General features: G+C 36.3%; 2 protein-coding genes across 3 annotated transcripts in view; both read right to left on the reverse strand.

The window, feature by feature from the left end:
• Positions 1-8,455, reverse strand: part of TSHB (thyroid stimulating hormone, beta) — a 17,316-nt gene extending 8,861 nt beyond the window's left edge. Inside the window, exon 1 of one of the 2 annotated variants that reach the window (XM_014534547.1) lies at positions 8,385-8,455. The gene's annotated coding sequence lies outside the window, so the exon portion shown is untranslated. The remainder of the gene's footprint in view (positions 1-8,384) is intronic. The other variant, XM_014534546.1, reaches the window with a different exon arrangement.
• Positions 7,994-20,400, reverse strand: part of SYCP1 (synaptonemal complex protein 1) — a 75,121-nt gene continuing 62,714 nt past the window's right edge. Inside the window, exons 33-36 of the mRNA XM_014534662.1 lie at positions 15,537-15,775; positions 9,491-9,634; positions 8,385-8,474; positions 7,994-8,294 (exon numbers count right to left, since the gene is read on the reverse strand). Coding sequence (XP_014390148.1) covers positions 8,157-8,294; positions 8,385-8,474; positions 9,491-9,634; positions 15,537-15,775 — 611 coding nt within the window. The 3' untranslated portion in view covers positions 7,994-8,156. The remainder of the gene's footprint in view (positions 8,295-8,384; positions 8,475-9,490; positions 9,635-15,536; positions 15,776-20,400) is intronic.

Here is a 20,400-nt window from a genome sequence, read left to right on the forward strand (position 1 = left end):
ACACCTATGGATGAGGACAGTGGGAGGGGTAAGGGCAGAGGGTGGGGTGGGAACTGGGTGGAGGGAAGCTATGGGGGGAAAAAAGAGGAACAACTGTAATAATCTGAACAATAAAGATTTAATAAAAAAATTTTAAAAAAAGTCAAAACTTCTTAGTATCATTTATAAAGTCCTTCATATCTCTAATTTCATCTTTCCCCAGCTCCCACCCCTCCCCTTAACTTCTCCATCCTTTCTCCACTTTCTATGTTCTTCAGCCTAACTGAACTGAGTTCCTCAAATTAGTTAGACACTCTCTTCCCTCTAAGTCTTTTCATATGCCATTCCCTGTGTAACATCTGCCTGACCCCCCCCCCCCCCCCCCCCCCCACCCTCTTACTCATCCTTCATGACTTAACTGAGAAAGCACCCTTTCTGCAAAACCTTCTCCAAGTCCCCCAGGCCTCACTCATGGTTAGTTGTTTAATAGAATTAGGGAAAATATATAGAACATCTAGCACATGGCAGATGATCAATAAATCATAGATGTTATTATAGATTATTGACAACCCCATAAGTCTTCACTTGTCCTCATCTTTATAATTAATGAAAGTTAATGAAAAAAATGAGGCCTGGTATAGGCAAGTCTACCTGGAGGGGGAATGAAGAGGTTAGGGCAGAATCTGGAAGACATACCAGGAATAGCCATTTCAGGGGCCCCCAAATCTTGGGAATGTGAGCTAATATGTAGTAAGAGAAGAAATCGAAAAAGAGTAAAGTGAAAATGAGGATGCCAAACTTAACCTGTTTCATGTGATTTCACGCAAGATGATAAAAGTACAGAAACTGTGGGAATGTTAGATGCTTGTTTCTAATGGAAGTAGTGCCTCTGTTGTATAAAGTATTGATTCATGTACTCAGTTTCTTGCAGATTTATGTACATATCCCTGGGAAATATATATACACATAATAGGTAACTGACATACTCTTGGCCTACTACTAAAAGAATTGTAAAAAATATCATGCATTTGGGTAATAATTTTCTTTTCAAAGGGGCTCTAATATATATGATCTCATACTGTTAAGAGAATCCAGGCAGATTGAACTTTCATTTACAGACTGGATTTACTCTCCCATCTCAAATAACTATAAACAGGACAAAATACACGAAACAATGGTTCTACACACATGAAAGGTTAAGCAAGATAGGAAAGTGATCCCAAAGAGACAGAAAACAGGCAAAGGAACTACAGCTTACTGCTGGAAGAAAGTTTCTCATGCAGGGATGGGTATCAAAGGCAGAGGCAAGAAGTGTCCCCCAAACTGAGGAGATGGGCTTGGGAGTCCATGGAGTTCAAGGCACTTGGGGTTCACAGGGAAACATATTACAGAGGAGAGAAATGCAGAGAGAGAGAGAATTCTGGAGATCTGCAGATAATCTCTTTGAATATCCAGCTGAAAACTGGTAAACTCATGCATGTGAAGAAACTAGGTGAGGCTGGGGAAAGAAATACCTGAAAGGATTAATAAGAGCAGTCTTGGGACTCACACAGAAATAGGCATAGTACTTGGTCCAACTAACAACAGTGGAAAATTTCCTAATTCATGGGAAATTAGGTAGTATACTTAGAAGGGTTTTGCCTCAATTGTGGGGGGAAATTAGGCCTAGACTAAATGCTGCTCTGACCCTGTCTAACAAATCTTTAAAGCAAGACCCAAAAGGATTAACTATTTGCAAACAACAGAACTAACTCAGAGAACAAAGTTGAAGAATATTTATAGGGATACAACAATATCATTTATGCATTGTTTTCCTAAAACTCTCAACAAAGTCTATGTAGAGGAAATGTACCACAACACAATAATGGCCATATATGACAACCCACAGTTAACATCATACTCAATGGTGAAAAGATGGAAGCTTTTCCTCTAAGATCAGGAACAAGATAAGGATCCCCAATATGGCTACTTTTATTCAACATAGTATTACAAGACCTAGCCAAAGAAATTAGGCAGGAATAGAATTAAAAGGGATCCAAATCAGAAAGGAAGAAGTAAAATTATCAGTTTGCAGATTACATACTATATATACAGGGGTTGGCAGAAGTAGTTTTACATTTGTTCAAATGGTAATAATATAATATGTAGTAATAACACAAGAATAAACTGTGTTTTATGTACTCACAACTGTAAGCCTACTTTTTTTCAACCAAAATACCATTAGAATAAATGAATTCAGTTAAAGTTGCAGGATATAAAATTAATATACAAAAATCTATGGTGTTTCTATACACCAACCCTGAACTATCAGAAACAGAAATTAAGAAACAATCTCCTTTATTATAGCAGCCCTAGGAAAATAATATATGCAGTTTATTGTACGTCAAACCTCAACAAAGCTGTTCTTAAAAATCCAGTAGCTAGAAATGATCTGTACCTATTACTCTGACTTCATGTCATACCACAGTCTCATTCCACCTTTTATTTACTATGTTCCTTTGAATATTTTAAACCTGTTCTTGCAATAGGGTTTTCGCATGTGCTATTTGTTCATGATGAAGACCTCTTTCACCAGATCTTCAAATGGCTTCATCATCTCAGCTTAAAAATGACTTCCTCAGAACAGCTTCCCTTGACCATTAAATCTGCCCCTGACACTTTTTATCCCACTATCTCATTCATTCCTTTTTCATAGCACTTATAACTTTCTAATATTGTATTACTTGTTTACATGTTTATTGTTTTTTCCCTTCCAACTAGAATGTAGGCCCCATAAATAGTAAAATCAGACTATTTCACATACTAGATGTTCAATCAGTACTTACTAAATGTGTAAATAAGTGGAAATGAAGGTGCTATTTCCAGAGTTTATAATTAGATACAAAGAGACATTATTAACTGCTCTAATATTCTATAGTTACAATGAAGCCATACTAAAATCGAAGTTTCCCGATGGCCTTTTTATTGCATTAAAACTGTAACTCATTTTTTTCTTTTTTTAAAATATATTTTATTGATTTTTTACAGAGAGGAAGGGAGAGGAATAGAGAGTTAGAAACATCGATGAGAGAGAAACATTGATCAGCTGCCTCCTGCACACCCCCTACTGGGGATGTGCCCGCACATTATTAACTGCTCTAATATTCTATAGTTACAATGAAGCCATACTAAAATCGAAGTTTCCCGATGGCCTTTTTATTGCATTAAAACTGTAACTCATTTTTTTCTTTTTTTAAAATATATTTTATTGATTTTTTACAGAGAGGAAGGGAGAGGAATAGAGAGTTAGAAACATCGATGAGAGAGAAACATTGATTAGCTGCCTCCTGCACACCCCCTACTGGGGATGTGCCCGCAACCAAGGTACATGCCCTTGACCGGAATCGAACCTCGGACCCTTCAGTCTGCAGGCCGACGCTCTATCTACTGAGCCAAACCGGTCAGGGCCGGTGACTCATTTTTAAAAGGAAAATAAAGCCTCAATATTCAATTAGCTAAACAGAGGAATGGCATTGGCTATGAATGAGATTTATTAATATTTACCCTCCTTCAAAGAGTGAGTGTGGTAGCTTGCAAGATGCTCTACTTCTGTGAAATTCTAAAATCTCGTGCAACAGACACTTTTTAAAAAAATCAGTTTACCCATCTGAAGTCTAAATTATTTGTAGGAGTCACATTAGAATAATCTGCCATTTGAAACAAAATCTGTTTATTAAACTCCTTTCAATTTTTTCTTAAACAATACAGATAATTGATAGTAAGTAGAGTTGGACCTAATGTGCATATTAATCATTGTATTATCTTGAAGCTCTCAAGTGGAGAGACAAAACTAATTTAATATGTATAAAATTATGTCAATTTACTTCTCCCTTTGATAAGTTAAAGCCCCCAATACGCCACATTAATATGAATTTACAAAAGCTTTCTCCATTTCAAAACGTTTTTAAGTTGGGATCATATATAAATGTTAATAGGAATTGCTAACATATTCTGTAATAAAACTCAGTGTTACAAAAGATCAGTATCAAGTATTCTTTCCTGTATATAAAACTTACTTCTCTATCCCTTAGTATATCATTCACTCTATTTTTCTTTCTTTATATAACCTCTTGGTAATTAGATATTATTTCTCTGGCTGAATAATATAAGCAGTATTAACTGTACTCACAATAACACGTGTAACCACTTCTCAGCAACTAATCAACAATGTTATTAATCTCACCAAAAATTATTTTTAAGTTTTCTCATCTTTGTTTAGTACACCTTTTACTTTAAAAGAATCACAGTATTGTTATATGTAAAAATCAACAAAGAATTCTGTTAGTAAATATTAATTTACTAATTAATTTATTATTTCTTGGAAGCCAAGAAATAATAAACTAATACTAGTAATGCAGTGAACTTCCTTCGCTATGTGTGTTAAAAAAACAAATGAAGTGAAAGAAGCTAGACTCAAAAGATCACGTATAGCCCTAGCTGGTTGGCTCAGTGGATAGAGCATTGGCCCGTGGACTGAAGGGTCCGGGTTCAATTCCCAGGCAAGGATATGTACTTCGGTTGCAGAAGCCTCCCTGGCCCAAGCCCTGGTTGGGGCTCATGCAGGATGCAAGCAATGGATGTGTTTCTCTCACATGGATATTTCTGTCTTTCCCTCTCTCTTCTACTTTCTCTAAAAAATCAATGGAAAAATATCCCTGGGTGAGGATTAAAAAGCAAAAAGATCACGTATAGTCTGATTCCACTAATTTGAAATATACAGAATAGGTAAGGCCATGGAGTCAGAACGCAAACTAGTAGTTTATCAGGGACTGGGGGAAGTAGGAAATAAGGGAAAATAACTTAATGAGTACAGGGTTTCCCTTGGGGATGTGGAAAATTATTTGAAACTAGATAAAGGTAGTGTTTGCACAACATTGTGGACATATTAAATACCAGAAAAATGTTCGCTTTAAAGTGCTTAATTTTATTATATGAATTTCACCTAACTTTAAAACAATGACAATTGACAACTTAAAGCAAAAATAACAATGTATTGTGGGATTTATAACATACGTAGAAGTAAACTGTATGTCAAGAAGTAAACTGTATGTCAAGAAAAGACAGAAATGGGAAATAGAAATATATTTCTGTATGGTTCTTACACTATATGTGAAGTGCCATAATAGTATTTGAGGTAAACTATGTATATGGCAAATCCTAGAACAACCACTAAAAATGAAAGTATAGCTAAAAAGCCCATAGTGTCAAAAGAATGAGAAGACACAGACTGGAGAAAATGTTTGTAAAAGACGTATCAGATAAGGATTGTTATCCAAAATATACAAAGAACTCTTAAAACTTAACAACCTGATTTAAGAACGGACAAAAGGCTGAAGAGATCTCACCAAAGAAGACATACAGATGGCAAATAAGCTTATGAAAAGATATTCCACATCATATGTCAGCAGAGAAATGAAAATTAAAACAATAAGATCCCACTATATGCCTACTATAATAAACTCATGCCTGCATATGTAAAAATACAACTAAATACATTACATCTATTATCAATCTATCATGGAGGGTGGAAAAAGGATACCCTCTATGTTCTTCTCAAAGGTTACTAGGAGAGGGGAATTTGATGGAGGGGGACTCTGATGTGTATGGAGAAAAGAGAGTGGGTAAGGGAGAAAGCAAAAGGGGAAAAAGGAGGGCATTAAGATTTTAAATGATTACATTTATGTATTGATGTAAATTATGTATATGCATACAGAATTTAAGTCATTTTTAAAACTATCTTTTCCCTTTCTTTTTTATTGCTTTTATAGGCCTCAAATTACTGATGTTTAAGTGATCTTTTCAGTTACCTCCAACTCTAAACTCTTATTTCATAACTTAAATAATGTTAAGTCTTATCTGTCTCCTGTTTGCCATTTCCTATTTCTAACCCACAGTTGACCTGCCCTGATTAAAGTTCTTGATGTACTACTAAAGCCTGTGGACTATTAATTATACTCAATTCAGGTTGCCTGAATTATGAATAATTTATTTCTAACCTTTATATCAACCAAAGCAACTTGCTCTTTGACATCATTAATTTTTACATTTACATGAAGGAGACATTTTAGGAGTAGAATGATAAAGTTATGGATATTTTTCTTAGGACAGGTGTTAGATCTAATCTAAAAGTTTGGAACTTAAACTTCCAATCTAAGAAACTTTCCCTTCTCTCACCTGGACTATTTCAATAACTTTAAACATGCTGTTGGCTCCCAAATTTATACCATTACCCTGGAATTGTCTCTAAACCAACTTACCATCTCTATTTGGATGTCCAATAGACATTTCAAACCTAACATGTCCAAAACTACAGCTCAAGCAAAAATATTGAAGCTATCCTTGGTCCTTTCTCTTTCTTACCACATCTCACATCTAATTTTCAAAATGAATCCAGAAGTTGACCACTTTATTCCCCTGCTGCTGTCACCCTTGTTCAAGTCACTTACAATCTCTCATATGTATTATTAAACCCATTTTCTGTTTGTCTTTGTCCCCTTTTCATAATGTTTTCAACACAGTGGTCAAAAAGAAAGATCCATATGCTAAAACGTGAGTCAGATCATGGCTCTTCTTTGCTCAAAAAAATCTACTGATTTCACATCTTATTCAGAGTAAAGCCAAAGCTCTTAAAGCGGCTTACAAGCACTACATAATCTGCACGCCCATCCTGTTCATTTTCAAGCCTTTTCTCCTTCTACTCTTCCTTTTGCACATTATCCTCCAGCCACAGTGGCCTCCTTGCTGCTTCCCAGATATATCAGGCACCCCCCCACCCCCCCGCCATCTCTGGGCCTTTGTATTTCCTGTTTCTTTTGCCAAAAATATTTACCCCAGATAGCCACAGACATGTTATTCAACTGTCATTTTAGTGAGGGCCACCCTACATAAAATTTCAACCCCTTTCATGCTCCCTAATACTCTGCCCTGTCTCATTCCTCCTTAGCAATTACCATTAACTAATATACTATATGTTTCATTTATTTATTCTGTTTATTGTCTATTTCCCTCACTAAAATGTAAGCTCTAGAAGAACAGAGGGTTTATTTTGTTTTGCTCATGGTTGTACCCCAGTATCTAGAACAGCGGTTCTCAACCTGTGGGTCGAGATCCCTTTGGCGGTCGAACGACCCTTTCACAGGGGTTGCCTAAGACCATCCTGCATATCAGATATTTACATTACAATTCATAACAGTAGCAACATTACAGTTATAAAGTAGCAACAAAAATAATTTTATGGTTGGGTCACAACGTGAGGAACTGTATTTAAAGGGCCAGAAGGTTGAGAACCACTGATCTAGAACTATGCTTCATCCTTAGGTAGACAATCCATAAATATTCAACAATGAATGTTGGATAAGTGAAGTAATTTAGGAAGTTATACTGGTATAGCCTTTTCCAGCAACTAAAAAAATTGTCAATTTTATAAACTAGGTAAAGTTGCTTCAGAACTGTAAACTTTGGATAAAATGAGCTCAAGATTTTAAAAATTAATAGTATTATCAAAATTTTAATGATTAGCTGTCTAGAATGAGACTTATTAATATTTTACCCTCCTCAAAGAGTGAGTGTGGTAGCTTGCAAAATGCTCTACTTCCGTGAAATCTTGTGCAACAGATACTTTTTTAAAAATCAATTTATCCATCTGAAGTCTGAATTATCTGTAGGAGTCACATTAGAATAATCTGCCATTTGAAACAAAATCTGTTTATTAAACTCCTTTCAATTTTTTCTTAAACAATACAGATAATTGATAGTAAGTAGAGTTGCTATCTACAGAATCAAGGAGAAGCATTTATTTGCATTCAAAATATTTTAATAGTCAAGAATTAAAAGTAAATCTCAATAGTCTATTCCTAGCATTCAATGGCTAACTTTATAATTTGAAAACTTAGCCAAAACAGTTTTCATGAAAACCAAAAAAAGGTAAAAACAAAATATAATCATCTATCTGAATACAATGACAATTTTTCAGATAACATGTAGTTATTTCACATTTACACAAAAATATAAAGAAATAAATAATGTATGCAAACATTAAAAAGCCTCAATTACAGAAAAAAATTGGCTCTTTATAAAGTGAGAAAAAGTTAACTATGAATTTTGTTATTAGCCTCCTTAATCACACTGATTTTCTGAAATTAAACAAATAGCCTTTCTGCTTCCTTTAGTTTTTTTCTCCTATCCACTTTAGCAATCACAGCCCAACGGTCATCCCGCATTTTCCTCATAGCTCCGAATTTCGGCGCAGATCCAAGGGCTGTTAGAGATGAAGGGGTCTGAATTCAAAATAAAATCATAATATGTTTAATTAAAAAATTAAAGTCCAGCTTTTGAAATGTGCTTTCTGAAATAAATTTGTAAGTTACCTTTTTTGGTGTTCTGACACAAAAATGAGAAGTTGTTGAAGAATAATTCTTGCCTAGCTTTTTCAATGTCTCTTCCTCTGAAACCATGGTCTTAAAGAAAAATACAAAAATATAACTTGGGTATTGCCATCATAAATATTACATTATTAAAATTTTGTCTACATACCACATATGAAGGGGAGGAGGAGGGAAAGGTGAAGGAGGAGGGAGGAAGAAAGAAGAGGGAAGAGAGAGGAAAAAGAAAAAAAGAGACAAAAAAGAATACTAAAGAAAGAAGACTATGACAAAATAGCCTCATTCTGGCAAAGACCTAAATTTTGATCCTATTAACTATATTCCTGAAAGGTTATGTAAAATACAAGATGCGTGTGAATAGTATTTTTCTAACTTCTATTTCAGTTTCAGAGGCTTTTTATTACCACTTTCTCCTCCCCTTACTCCCAGCCTACTTACTCAACCCACACTTAAGTCCTATACAGGAAGCATTTATAATCACATAAAAATTAAAATATCAGTTATCAATTTATGAGTATTGTAATCCTCCCAAATAATAATAGCTAACACTTATTTAGTACTTTCTTTATGTCAGGCACTGTTTTAAGCACTTTGCATATTTTAATTAGTTTTAATACAATTTTGTGAAGTAGGTATACTATTATCCTCATTTTAAATAGGGGAGGAACTGAGACACAAATATTAAGTAACTTGCTCAAGATTATATAACTAGTTAGAGGTGGAACCACGATTCAAATCCAGGTAGGCTAGCTCCATTCACTGAGCCAAACTGGCTAGGGCTAACCTTTCTTTTTTGAAAAGAAAAGAAAATGCAGTAAAAGCTCCTTTATAACACTGTTGGAAAACAATATGGTTAATTATTTCAAATGCAACTATGTTATATCAAGTATTTCAAAATGCAATGTTTTCTAAAATTTAGAAAAATTATTTGAACCCTAATTTCTTTAAATTCTGTAAAAGCATAGGATTCTGTTATAGTAAAGTTCTACTGTATTTAGTATTGACAAATAATAGGATATTTCTTTATCAAGAAATAAAGTACACAATAATGTAAACAAATAATAAATACTGATTATTTGCAATGTGTTTACCAGAAGATCAGCAGATTCTGAACTATCTGAATTAATATCAAACTCAAAGACCATTTTTCTCTTTTTAGTATTCTCTTCAATGGGTGCATTCTTGTTTTCTCTTGGCTGAATTTTTAGTTTCGTTGGTGTCTTCACAGTATATGCCTACCCAAAAAGAAAAACAACACATTATCCCATCAAATAAAACATACGTTATTAACAAAGGCAAGTTGAGTCTTTAGTAATCAATAACTCTCCATTATTGTTGGCATGTTTATGAAGTATAAATTTTGAATAAGAATTTAATTTAGATGTTCTTGGTAATAAAACTTTTATAACTTTCTTCAAAAAAATATACAATAGTGAACTTTCTCTTTCCCTTGAACTTACTGAAGAAGATATTAGAGGGTGAAGAGGGAGAGAGTAAAAGGAAGAGAAAGAAACACTAGTTTTAACAATCACCGATCTTAAGAGGGGCTTTAATTTTTCTAGCAATTATTAAAACCAAACAATTGAGTGAGCACTGCTCTCTCAACAAAAATCCTTATTTATAAGAAAATAAGTTTGCCAGTTTTTTGTTGGTAAAGTAATTCACATTAGTCAATGTTTGTTATTCCATATTGCCCTGTAAGTTTTATAATTTTTAAAAGTATCTTTAAAAAGTAAGGTCAGCGAAATCAGCAAAAATGGCAAAGAAGCTCCGAAAATTCGCTCTCTCACAAAGCAAAGAAAATACTGATGAAAAATGGTGTCAGCTTTTTCAGAACTCTTAGAATTAATCAAAGCTTGCCATAACCTAGAGATATTTTCCATTAACTTTTCCTTGTCCCATCCTCTGTCCTCCAGCTCTATGTTACCCTTGAAAAAATAACAGCCCACATTCGTGGTTCAGCCTGGCAGCCTTAGAAGAGCAGAACAGAACTAGGGGTTCTTTCAAAGCTGTATTCCCAAAGGGCTGTCCTTATTTGACTTGTATGGTGGTTCTCTGGAAGTCCTCACTTACAAGGCAGTTTGTTTTTGACCTGACTCAGAGCTCACTCAGTACAAAAAAAAACTTTCAACTTGGTGTGTGTAGATTAGGGAATAGCATTTCTCAAAAACAATTACAGGCAAGTGTTTTAACTTTGCAGCTCACTAAGACAAGGACTATCAGTTGGGGTAAATGATAGATTACACAAAAATTTAGGAGTACAGCTTACAAATGAGATGCCCAAAGGGTTTTTGAAAAGCTCTGGCATACTCCTGAAAATATAGAAAGCTATGCACATACATAGGGCTGTGAGTAAGCACAGTAAAGACCTGAAAAGGCCCTAAGCTTTTACCTCTGTCAGATCTTGAGGGTCTGCACAAGCAGGAATTGAAGGCTAAGACTGAGTTGTCAACTATCTAGCGGAGTGTTAAAGGCATGCCCTAACAAATAGTCCATGGCAAAGTTTGGGAGATTTGTTGGTACAAGTTTTTAAGGAGCTATCTGTTCAAACATTAGTTGAACATAAAGCTAACCAAGTAGAGACTTCAATGGCACTAAAATAATACAAACTTTACAGGATTAGTTTAGAAAGGTCATTAAACAAACAGTAACAACTATGACAAGCAGAAGCAACAACAAACCCAGTGGAGAAGGTAGAATCTGATTCCCAGAGCTCACATTATATTATTTTTAATTTTCAGATTTCAAGAAAAAAATGAGACATGAAAAAAACAAAAACCATGAAATTATGGCCCTTACATGGGAGAATGAGGGAACAATCAACAGAATCTGTCTCTAAGGAAGCCTAGTCATTGGACTTTGTCGATATAAATGTTATTTTTTAAATTTTTTTCTTTATTTTTAATGTTGACACTATTACAAATATCTTCCTATTTTCCCTATTTGGCCGCCTCCACCTAGCTACCGCCTCCCCTTCCCTCTCTGGCCATCACCATACTGTTGTTGGTGGGTTTTGCATATATGGGTTTTGCATATATGGGTTCAGATTTAAAAACCTTTGGCTAATCCCTTCACCTTCCTTTCATCCAGTTCCCTCTTAGGACTGCTTTTATTGTGTTCCATAGGTTTTGGACTGTTGTGTATTCATTTTCATTTGTCTCAAGATAATTTCTGATTTCTTCCTTGGTCTCATTTTTTACTATGCATCTTTTCCATTTGGCTGTTCCTGAGTTGTGTCCTTTATAATGAACTGGAAATAGTGAGTAATTTCCTTAGTTCTGAGAGTCATGCTAGCAAATTGAGGAGGGAGTTATAGGAAGCCCCAATTTATAGCCAGCTGGTCAGTAGTACAAATGATGGCAAGCCAAGACTGTGACTGCCATCTGAAGTGGGAGCCTTGTGGGATTGAGCCCTTAATCTGGGGGGTCTACATTAAGTCCAGATAGTTAGTGTCAGAATTGAATCAAATTATAGGACACCCAGTTAGTGTCTGGAGAGTTAGAGAACTGAAGTATAAGAAAAACACACATACATTTTGTATCAGAGTAAAAACAACTCAGGCAGTATCTATTAAGATGGAATGCATTATGCATAAGCCTATAACCCTTACATGGGCAATTTCACTCCTGGAGACATAGCCAACCTACATGTTAAGTACTAGAATGCATACATGTTAAGTACTAGAATTTTTATAGCAACACTATACATAAAACCCAATCTGGACACTACCCAAATGTCTATTAACAATACAATAGATAAACTGTGGTGCAGACACACAATGAAATACTATATAGAAATAAAAATAATCTACAACTTCAAGCAACAATATGGATGAACCCACAAATATAATATTAAGTGAAAAAAAGCAAAAAATTTATAGTTCTATTTATAGAAAATGCAAAAAGAGGTAATACATCTAATATTGGAAGTTGGAACTGTGTAGGAAATTACCTCAATTGCCTAGAATTAAATTTCAGAAGATATTTCCATCTCATTATAGTACTGAAGTTTTATATTAAGACTTTTATCTAACCTGTACTCATGTATAGATTATTAAAAGTTTTAAAATGTAACTGATTATTCAGTATTTGATCAATCATTATCTTTTTTAATTAAAATGTATATTTCTAATCATCTACACTAATAAAAGAGAAACATGGTAATTAGCGTACGACCGCTACCCTTCCCATTGGCTAATCAGCATATCCTTATGCAAATAAACTGTCAGCCAAGATGGCGGCCGGCAGCCAGGCAGCTGGAAGCGAACATGAGGCTTGCTTGCTCCAGTGACTGCAGACTCCAACGTTCCCCGCCTGACTTGCCGGCCTCTGAGCTGCAACTCTAAGAAACTTTGTAACAAATATAGAAGCTAAACAAAACCCCAGAAACCAGCTTTCAGCCAGCCGGGATCTCAGAGCTGGAGTTATACATTGTTTCGATTATAGAACGGCAAACAAACCAGATACGAAGCCTCAGAGCTAGAGCCAGAGCTAAAGCTGGCCCAGAATAAAATAAAAAAAGAGAAAAAAAAGGAGCGGTTGGGAGCTTCAGTCAACAACCGCCAGCCTGAAAGCAGCCCTCAGCCCCCCACCCAGACTGGCCAGGCACCCCAGTGGGGACCCCCACCCTGAAGGGTGTGTGACCAGCTGCAAACAGCCATCATCCCCTCATCCAGGCTGGCCAGGCACCCCAGTGGGGACCCCCACCCTGAAGGGGGTGTGACCAGCTGCAAACAGCCATCATCCCCTCATCCAGGCTGGCCAGGCACCCCAGTGGGGACCCCCACCCTGAAGGGGGTGTGACCAGCTGCAAACAGCCATCATCCCCTCATCCAGGCTGGCCAGGCACCCCAGTGGGGACCCCCACCCTGAAGGGGGTGTGACCAGCTGCAAACAGCCATCATCCCCTCATCCAGGCTGGCCAGGCACCCCAGTGGGGACCCCCACCCTGAAGGGGGTGTGACCAGCTGCAAACAGCCATCATCCCCTCATCCAGGCTGGCCAGGCACCCCAGTGGGGACCCCCACCCTGAAGGGGGTGTGACCAGCTGCAAACAGCCATCATCCCCTCATCCAGGCTGGCCAGGCACCCCAGTGGGGACCCCCACCCTGAAGGGGGTGTGACCAGCTGCAAACAGCCATCATCCCCTCATCCAGGCTGGCCAGGCACCCCAGTGGGGACCCCCACCCTGAAGGGGGTGTGACCAGCTGCAAACAGCCATCATCCCCTCATCCAGGCTGGCCAGGCACCCCAGTGGGGACCCCCACCCTGAAGGGGGTGTGACCAGCTGCAAACAGCCATCATCCCCTCATCCAGGCTGGCCAGGCACCCCAGTGGGGACCCCCACCCTGAAGGGGGTGTGACCAGCTGCAAACAGCCATCATCCCCTCATCCAGGCTGGCCAGGCACCCCAGTGGGGACCCCCACCCTGAAGGGGGTGTGACCAGCTGCAAACAGCCATCATCCCCTCATCCAGGCTGGCCAGGCACCCCAGTGGGGACCCCCACCCTGAAGGGGGTGTGACCAGCTGCAAACAGCCATCATCCCCTCATCCAGGCTGGCCAGGCACCCCAGTGGGGACCCCCACCCTGAAGGGGGTGTGACCAGCTGCAAACAGCCATCATCCCCTCATCCAGGCTGGCCAGGCACCCCAGTGGGGACCCCCACCCTGAAGGGGGTGTGACCAGCTGCAAACAGCCATCATCCCCTCATCCAGGCTGGCCAGGCACCCCAGTGGGGACCCCCACCCTGAAGGGGGTGTGACCAGCTGCAAACAGCCATCATCCCCTCATAAATTTTTGTGCACCGGGCCTCTAGTATTTTATAAAGCTGAGAGAATTGGTTTCATGTTTATTTTCCTGAAGTTATTTTTAAGATAAAGTTTCATAATGGCAAGTAAACTTTGCACATCTATGTAGTCTGGTAAGTACTGTCACATTTGAAAATCATGTATATTGTAACTGGTTTTATACAAAATACTGAATAGTAGAAATTGTATAATTATAATCATGTAATTAAAAGTATTACTGAAAAAACAGTTGGCCTTGGGGGAGGGCTAGTAACTGGAAGAGGGAATAAGAAGCTCTTCTGAGGTGATAACATTTCATGTTTTAATCTGAGTGATGGTTATAAGGTTATGTTTGGTTTTGTAAAAATTCATCAAGTTGTATAATTAAGATCTATGTGTTCTTCTTGCATATATTTCAATTAAAAGTTTTTTATTTTTTTTCAGATTTAAAAATATTTTATGGTTATATATCTAAACAGATGCCTATGACCTGAATGCTCACCTCAGGCTTCTGCATTCCTATCAAAAAGGAGCTGCCAATTAAAAGTTTTTTAAAGTAAGGTCATTCTTTAATAGAAATCTTTTCATATTCTAAATAATATAGTAAGTAAAAAATAGCTTTATATAAAAGCTTCTCTAAGCTATGTAAATTAATTTTCATAGCTTCTGAGTTGGATAATCTACAGTAATAAAAGCATAATACGCTAATTAGACCAGACAGCCAGACGACCTTCCGGACAAAGCCAGGGCTGTGAGAGCCGAGGCAAGCTGCTGCAGCTGCAAGAGCCAAGCCCCTTGCACAAATTTCGTGCATCGGGCCTCTAGTGTATATATAACAGCATATGAGTGGAACTCTTCCTTTTGCTCTGGAATTGTTTACAGGGGCACACAGCTGAGGGGGAAAGTGCTAGTAACAGATATTCTAAACAAAGTGACCTATAATTAAGGCCAGGTCCTTCTCTGGGGCTTACTAAAAAGTGTTTTATGTAAAAGCAAGCCCCACAATCACCAAACTTCCTTATTCCCAGTTATATTAAGGAAATTGGGAGAGAAAGACATGGTATTTTAGCTTAGAGGGGTAGAGACAGGTGGAGAAACTTTTCCCACATCAGGGACCTATGCATTGGTGAATGCTAGAAAGTTATGAAAGCTGCCAAGATGCCATTAAGTTGTGGGCAGTGACAGAAAAAAATCAAACACATTTCATGTTGGTATCACAAAAAATGGAAACTTTTACAAAATTGGCTTTATATCTACTAACATGTCTGATACTAGATATGTGGTATATAACACCAAACTGTCTTTTTTAATTAAAAAGTTACTACTTCTTTTGAAATTTTACCAACCAACCTTTGGTAATGGTTCAGATAAAGTACTTTTGGCAGGTGTCCTCAGATTGTCTTTTTTTTCTTTGGGTTTGCCATAATCAGCTGATGTGAAGTTTCGAGATATATTTTGTGAAGGAGCTACTTTAGGATCAAATTTCCGATAACTGGTTGTAAGTGTTTCCGATAAAGATGTCTGTATTTTTTTGTCAGTTTTTTCTTTGAGAGTAACTGCGTTTTCTTTTACCTGTCTTTTGAGTTTTTCTTTTTCTTCTCTTTCTATTTCAAGTTGTTTCCTAATACTGTATTAGACAATAGAAATGAATAAAATAGTTAAATGTCATTTTAATTACAATGTAGCAACTAGTAGAAATAACACAGGAATAAACTAAAATTTACCCCCAAATTTATTATTGACTAGATAACTTTGAATAAATGACATACTAATTAAATTAAATAATTAATTCATTTTTGGTCACTTCATTTTCCTATTTAAGATGAAAATGGTATCTGCCCCTTCCTGTCTTCAGAGAGCTGCTATGAAAACAAAGACGATATCTCAACTCTATCTGATCGAAAACTGAGGATTCTATAAAGAAAAATCTCTATTCCTGGTGGCAAAATGCCTTAATCCGTGGTTCATTCTAATAGTCTAAAAACTAGAGGGCAATTTATTCTCATTTCCATTTATTCTCTTTTATGCTTTCATATCTTCTCTTATCTATTAATAAATGTCAGTTTTTTCCTATCCACCAACCTCACTCCCCTCAAAAAAAGGGGGGGAACAAAAATTATGATAATAAAGAACTAGAGAAATTGTCAGAAAAAATGTAAAGTAGCTATTTGTTTCAACTCTGAAAATAAACAAAATGCAAATTTACTCTAAATACTTAGATATTATTTCAACTCAATTTATTTGGTTCCCTTTCTCTCTACCTTTATATATCTTTCCCTCAGCACCTGACATAGCTTTCCAGTAAAAGCTAGTAACAATAGCTGCTTTAGTGGAACCCTACATGAACCTCATGCCTATTACTTTCTATTTTACCACTTTTGTTGGTCACCATCATATCCATGAATACAATCAAGGCAACAACCACTTATAAGAAAGAATGAAGCGCACACACAACAACCAAAAGGTGGGGGAGGCTACACTTTCAAAAGGTTGGTGGTTGAATCTGCAGTGAGATAGATCATTACTCAAATTAGGAGGGTACAGGGTACAGAGTGCAGGACTATGACATGACCACAAGTACTATAAAAAACACTGAACTAGGAGTCAAGTATGCTCTTTTCTCCAGGAACTTTTACTACTTTGCTAGGTGATTTTAACTAAGTCACTAAGTATCTCCAGACTTAAATTTATCCATTTATATAATCAAGGAGCTAAGTAAGGTGACTTGTAGGTTTCCTGACTAGTCCTAGTGATCTCACTTTTATAGTCATTTTTCCAGTAGGTATGAATCTTAGTAATATTTTTTCACAGTTGCACTTCTGCATTCTTTTTCCTAAACATTTATACATCATAGTTGATAGCACAATTTTAATGAAAACAAAGTTATTCTTCTTCATCAGTAGTCTCCAAAATGTAACTGCTTTCACGGACAAATGTTTCTCCCCAAAAAGGACTGATAATGGCAACTACACCACCATGTGGCCATGTCTGAGAATTAACATTTCCTGGATAGCCTGGTAGCCTAAAAGAAAATGCAACTGCCCCTCCTCATTCTAGAATACTGAAATAACCCTCTTCGTAATACATCATGGAAATGTATGCACGTTCCTACAAGTTACCTTCTTTTCTAAATGTTATACTTCCAGTGATGCATATATTCAGAACATTCATGATTTTCTCTGTTGTACTTTTTAAGCACTTATATGGCATTTCCTGTGTGCTGAGCACTATTTTAAGTGCTTTACAAATACTACTTCACTTAATCCTCATAACAACTTTAGGAAATAGCTACTATTATTACCCCTTTATAAATGAGAATACTGAGGCATGAGAAAGTTAAGTAACTTGCCCAAATTCAGACATGTTTGATAAACCTAATGATTATTATATAAAGACTTATGATATTTCCATAATTTTGGAATAAAATATAGAAAATAAAAGCATATTTAAATTATTTCTTTTTTCATTTTCTCATTATTTGTCATATATATCCAGACCCCCAGATACAATATAAGGCATTTACTAATCTATTTGATAACAGATATAAATAATAGGCATATATTACTGGAATTATACATGAGTCAAAACAACTTTATAACAATATGGAATATATACCTGCATAGTATGAATACATTCTATATTTGGAAATAAATATTAGAATTTAACCAATTTATTTATCTTTGTCTGACACTTCCCTTAGACCATTACCTAATCCTGCTGGCTAATTTTAATATGACAATAATTTCTCCAAATATTTTTTCAAGTGCCTACCACAATATTTGGAACATATGAAGCATTCAATATTCACCTACAGGTATAATATTTCTTTCCTTCTCTTTCTTTGAACCCAAATATAACAAAATTGTTTTATCCAGCAGTTGCCAACCTTTCGGACCTCATGGACCACCAGAGTTCCATGGACCACTGGTTGGCGACTGCTGGATACCTAAAACTCAACTGTTGTCAACTACTGTCACTTTCAGTTTATAGTCAAAAGCAACCTCTGTGGGGACTTAGGACTGATTATATCACTGTGTAGAAAGAATGTTTAATCATTAAAACTTGCATTTAGAATTCTTCTGTAATGTGTGAGAAACTGAGGGGTATCGCTCTTCTACATACCTGGTGCTTCCTTCCATGTGTAGAAAGCAATACTAGGGTAACATTCCTAACCTCTTTCTCCTTAGGGGAAGAACAATGACTTAATGGGACTAGTGAATTTGAAAGGAAAAACTGGGCAAATATAGTTCAAACCCTTCCTTACTCTTGGGTACCAGAGGAAGCACACATTCTGCTCTCCTCCCCTTTATGCCATGTTTTACAAGAGCAGCCATTTTTAAGTGGATAACTTGTTCCAGTTCAGATCTACCGTGACAAAGTAGACAAATATTTCTAATTTGGGATTTCAAGATGAAGAAATCCCCTTACCTTCAAATATAAGCTACATTCTCCAATATTACTTATCAATAATAAAGATATTATTTTGGTTTTCATTGTCTTTCTCAATTGGTTCAGACTTAAGAAAAGCAGGATGTCATTTATTTAGCCCTCTCAAACCCCAAACTAGACATAATCTAAATATAAGCTTTAGAATCTTTAATGAAAATATTTTGCCTCTAACAGAAAATTCTCAAGAAACACAAATGTACCTAATTTAAGATAATACTGTAATAAAAATTATAGAAGGTTGAACTTCTCTAAATCTCCAAGTGACACCGCTTTAAAGTTTTTAGCAAATGCTTTTTAATAATAGCAAGAAACAATTTAGAAAATGAAATTGTGTGATATATTTTAAATGTTTTTTTCCTACTTATGAACAAAAAAATTTTCTAAGTAAATGTTAGAAAATGAATTGGTTATAAAGAAAACTAAAAATTATATAAAACTCTTACCTTGTCAGTTTTTTCTTTGAGAGTAACTGTGTTTTCTTTTGCCTGTCTTTTGAGTTTTTCCTATTAAAAATAAATATCAAGTACATACAATGTAGTCATTACTATTACCACAATGAATGTTCTTATTATCAAAGAAGTATTAACAAGAAAATAATACTGACCTACAAATTTTATAAAAATAATAAAAAGTAAATAGAAAAGTGAATTATTTCTTCTCTATAGAAATGTTACTTAGTTTCAAATATCTTAAGAGCAGGTCTCTTAAAAACTTGAATCACAACTTTCTCATTCATAAAATCAAGTGGATGGACCAGATTATAAAGGAAATACATACAGGTAACTAACTATAAAGAGCTGCTAAGAGATCCAAAATATTATGGGCCTTTAGAGGCAGAATTCACTTTTTCTCTGTGTGTTGTTCTTGAATAAGGAACTTTCAACATAAGATTAAGAGATGAAGGAGCTCTAACTGGTTTGGCTCAGTGGATGGAGTGTCGGCCTGCGTACTGAAGGGTCCCAGGTTTGATTCCGGAAAAGGGCATGTACCTTGGTTGTGGGCACATCCCCAGTAGGGGGTGTGCAGGAGGCAGCTGATCGATGTTTCTCTCTCATTGATGTTTCTAACTCTCTATCCCTCTCCCTTCCTCTCTGTAAAAAATCAATAAAATATATATTTTTTTAAAAAGAGATGAAGGATAAAGTACAGAAAAGCACAAAATGCTTGGGAAATAATACATCACTTTTACTGGAGATTAGGGTGTGTCTATTCAGTAGTAAAAGAAAAGAAAAAATAAACCTTTCCTACAGAAAACAATATGTAGTATGTCTTTAATATGACAATCATCTAGAAAAGAGAATTGTTACAGCCTCTGGGGCCTTAAAGGTATCAGAGAAGGGAAAGATCCAATGCATAGAACTTTAGGAAAACTTGCCTTACCTACCCATAATCCCTATGTCAATATCTATCTTCATTGAATGTCTTGTGTACAATATGGTATTTCTCCCATGGTGTTACTCCTAACCAGAGAACCCACTTCACCATGAAAGAAGATGGCTATAAACTGATATAATAGTAGTTGCCGTTATTATATATCCTATCAACCACCAATAGTTGGTTGACTTTTAGAACTACAAAACAGCCAGAAAACAATAGATGGCATTAGTAAGTCCTTACCTAACAATAATTACTTTAAATGTAAATGGACTAAATTCTCCAAGTAAAATACATAGAATACCTAAATGAATATATATATACTAGGGGCCCGGTGCACAAAAATTTGTGCACTCGGGGGGGGGGGGGGGGGGGGGGCCCTCGGCCCGGC

Source organism: Myotis brandtii, unplaced genomic scaffold (assembly GCF_000412655.1).
Source record: "Myotis brandtii unplaced genomic scaffold, ASM41265v1 scaffold131, whole genome shotgun sequence".
Taxonomy (NCBI): Eukaryota; Metazoa; Chordata; class Mammalia; order Chiroptera; family Vespertilionidae; genus Myotis; species Myotis brandtii.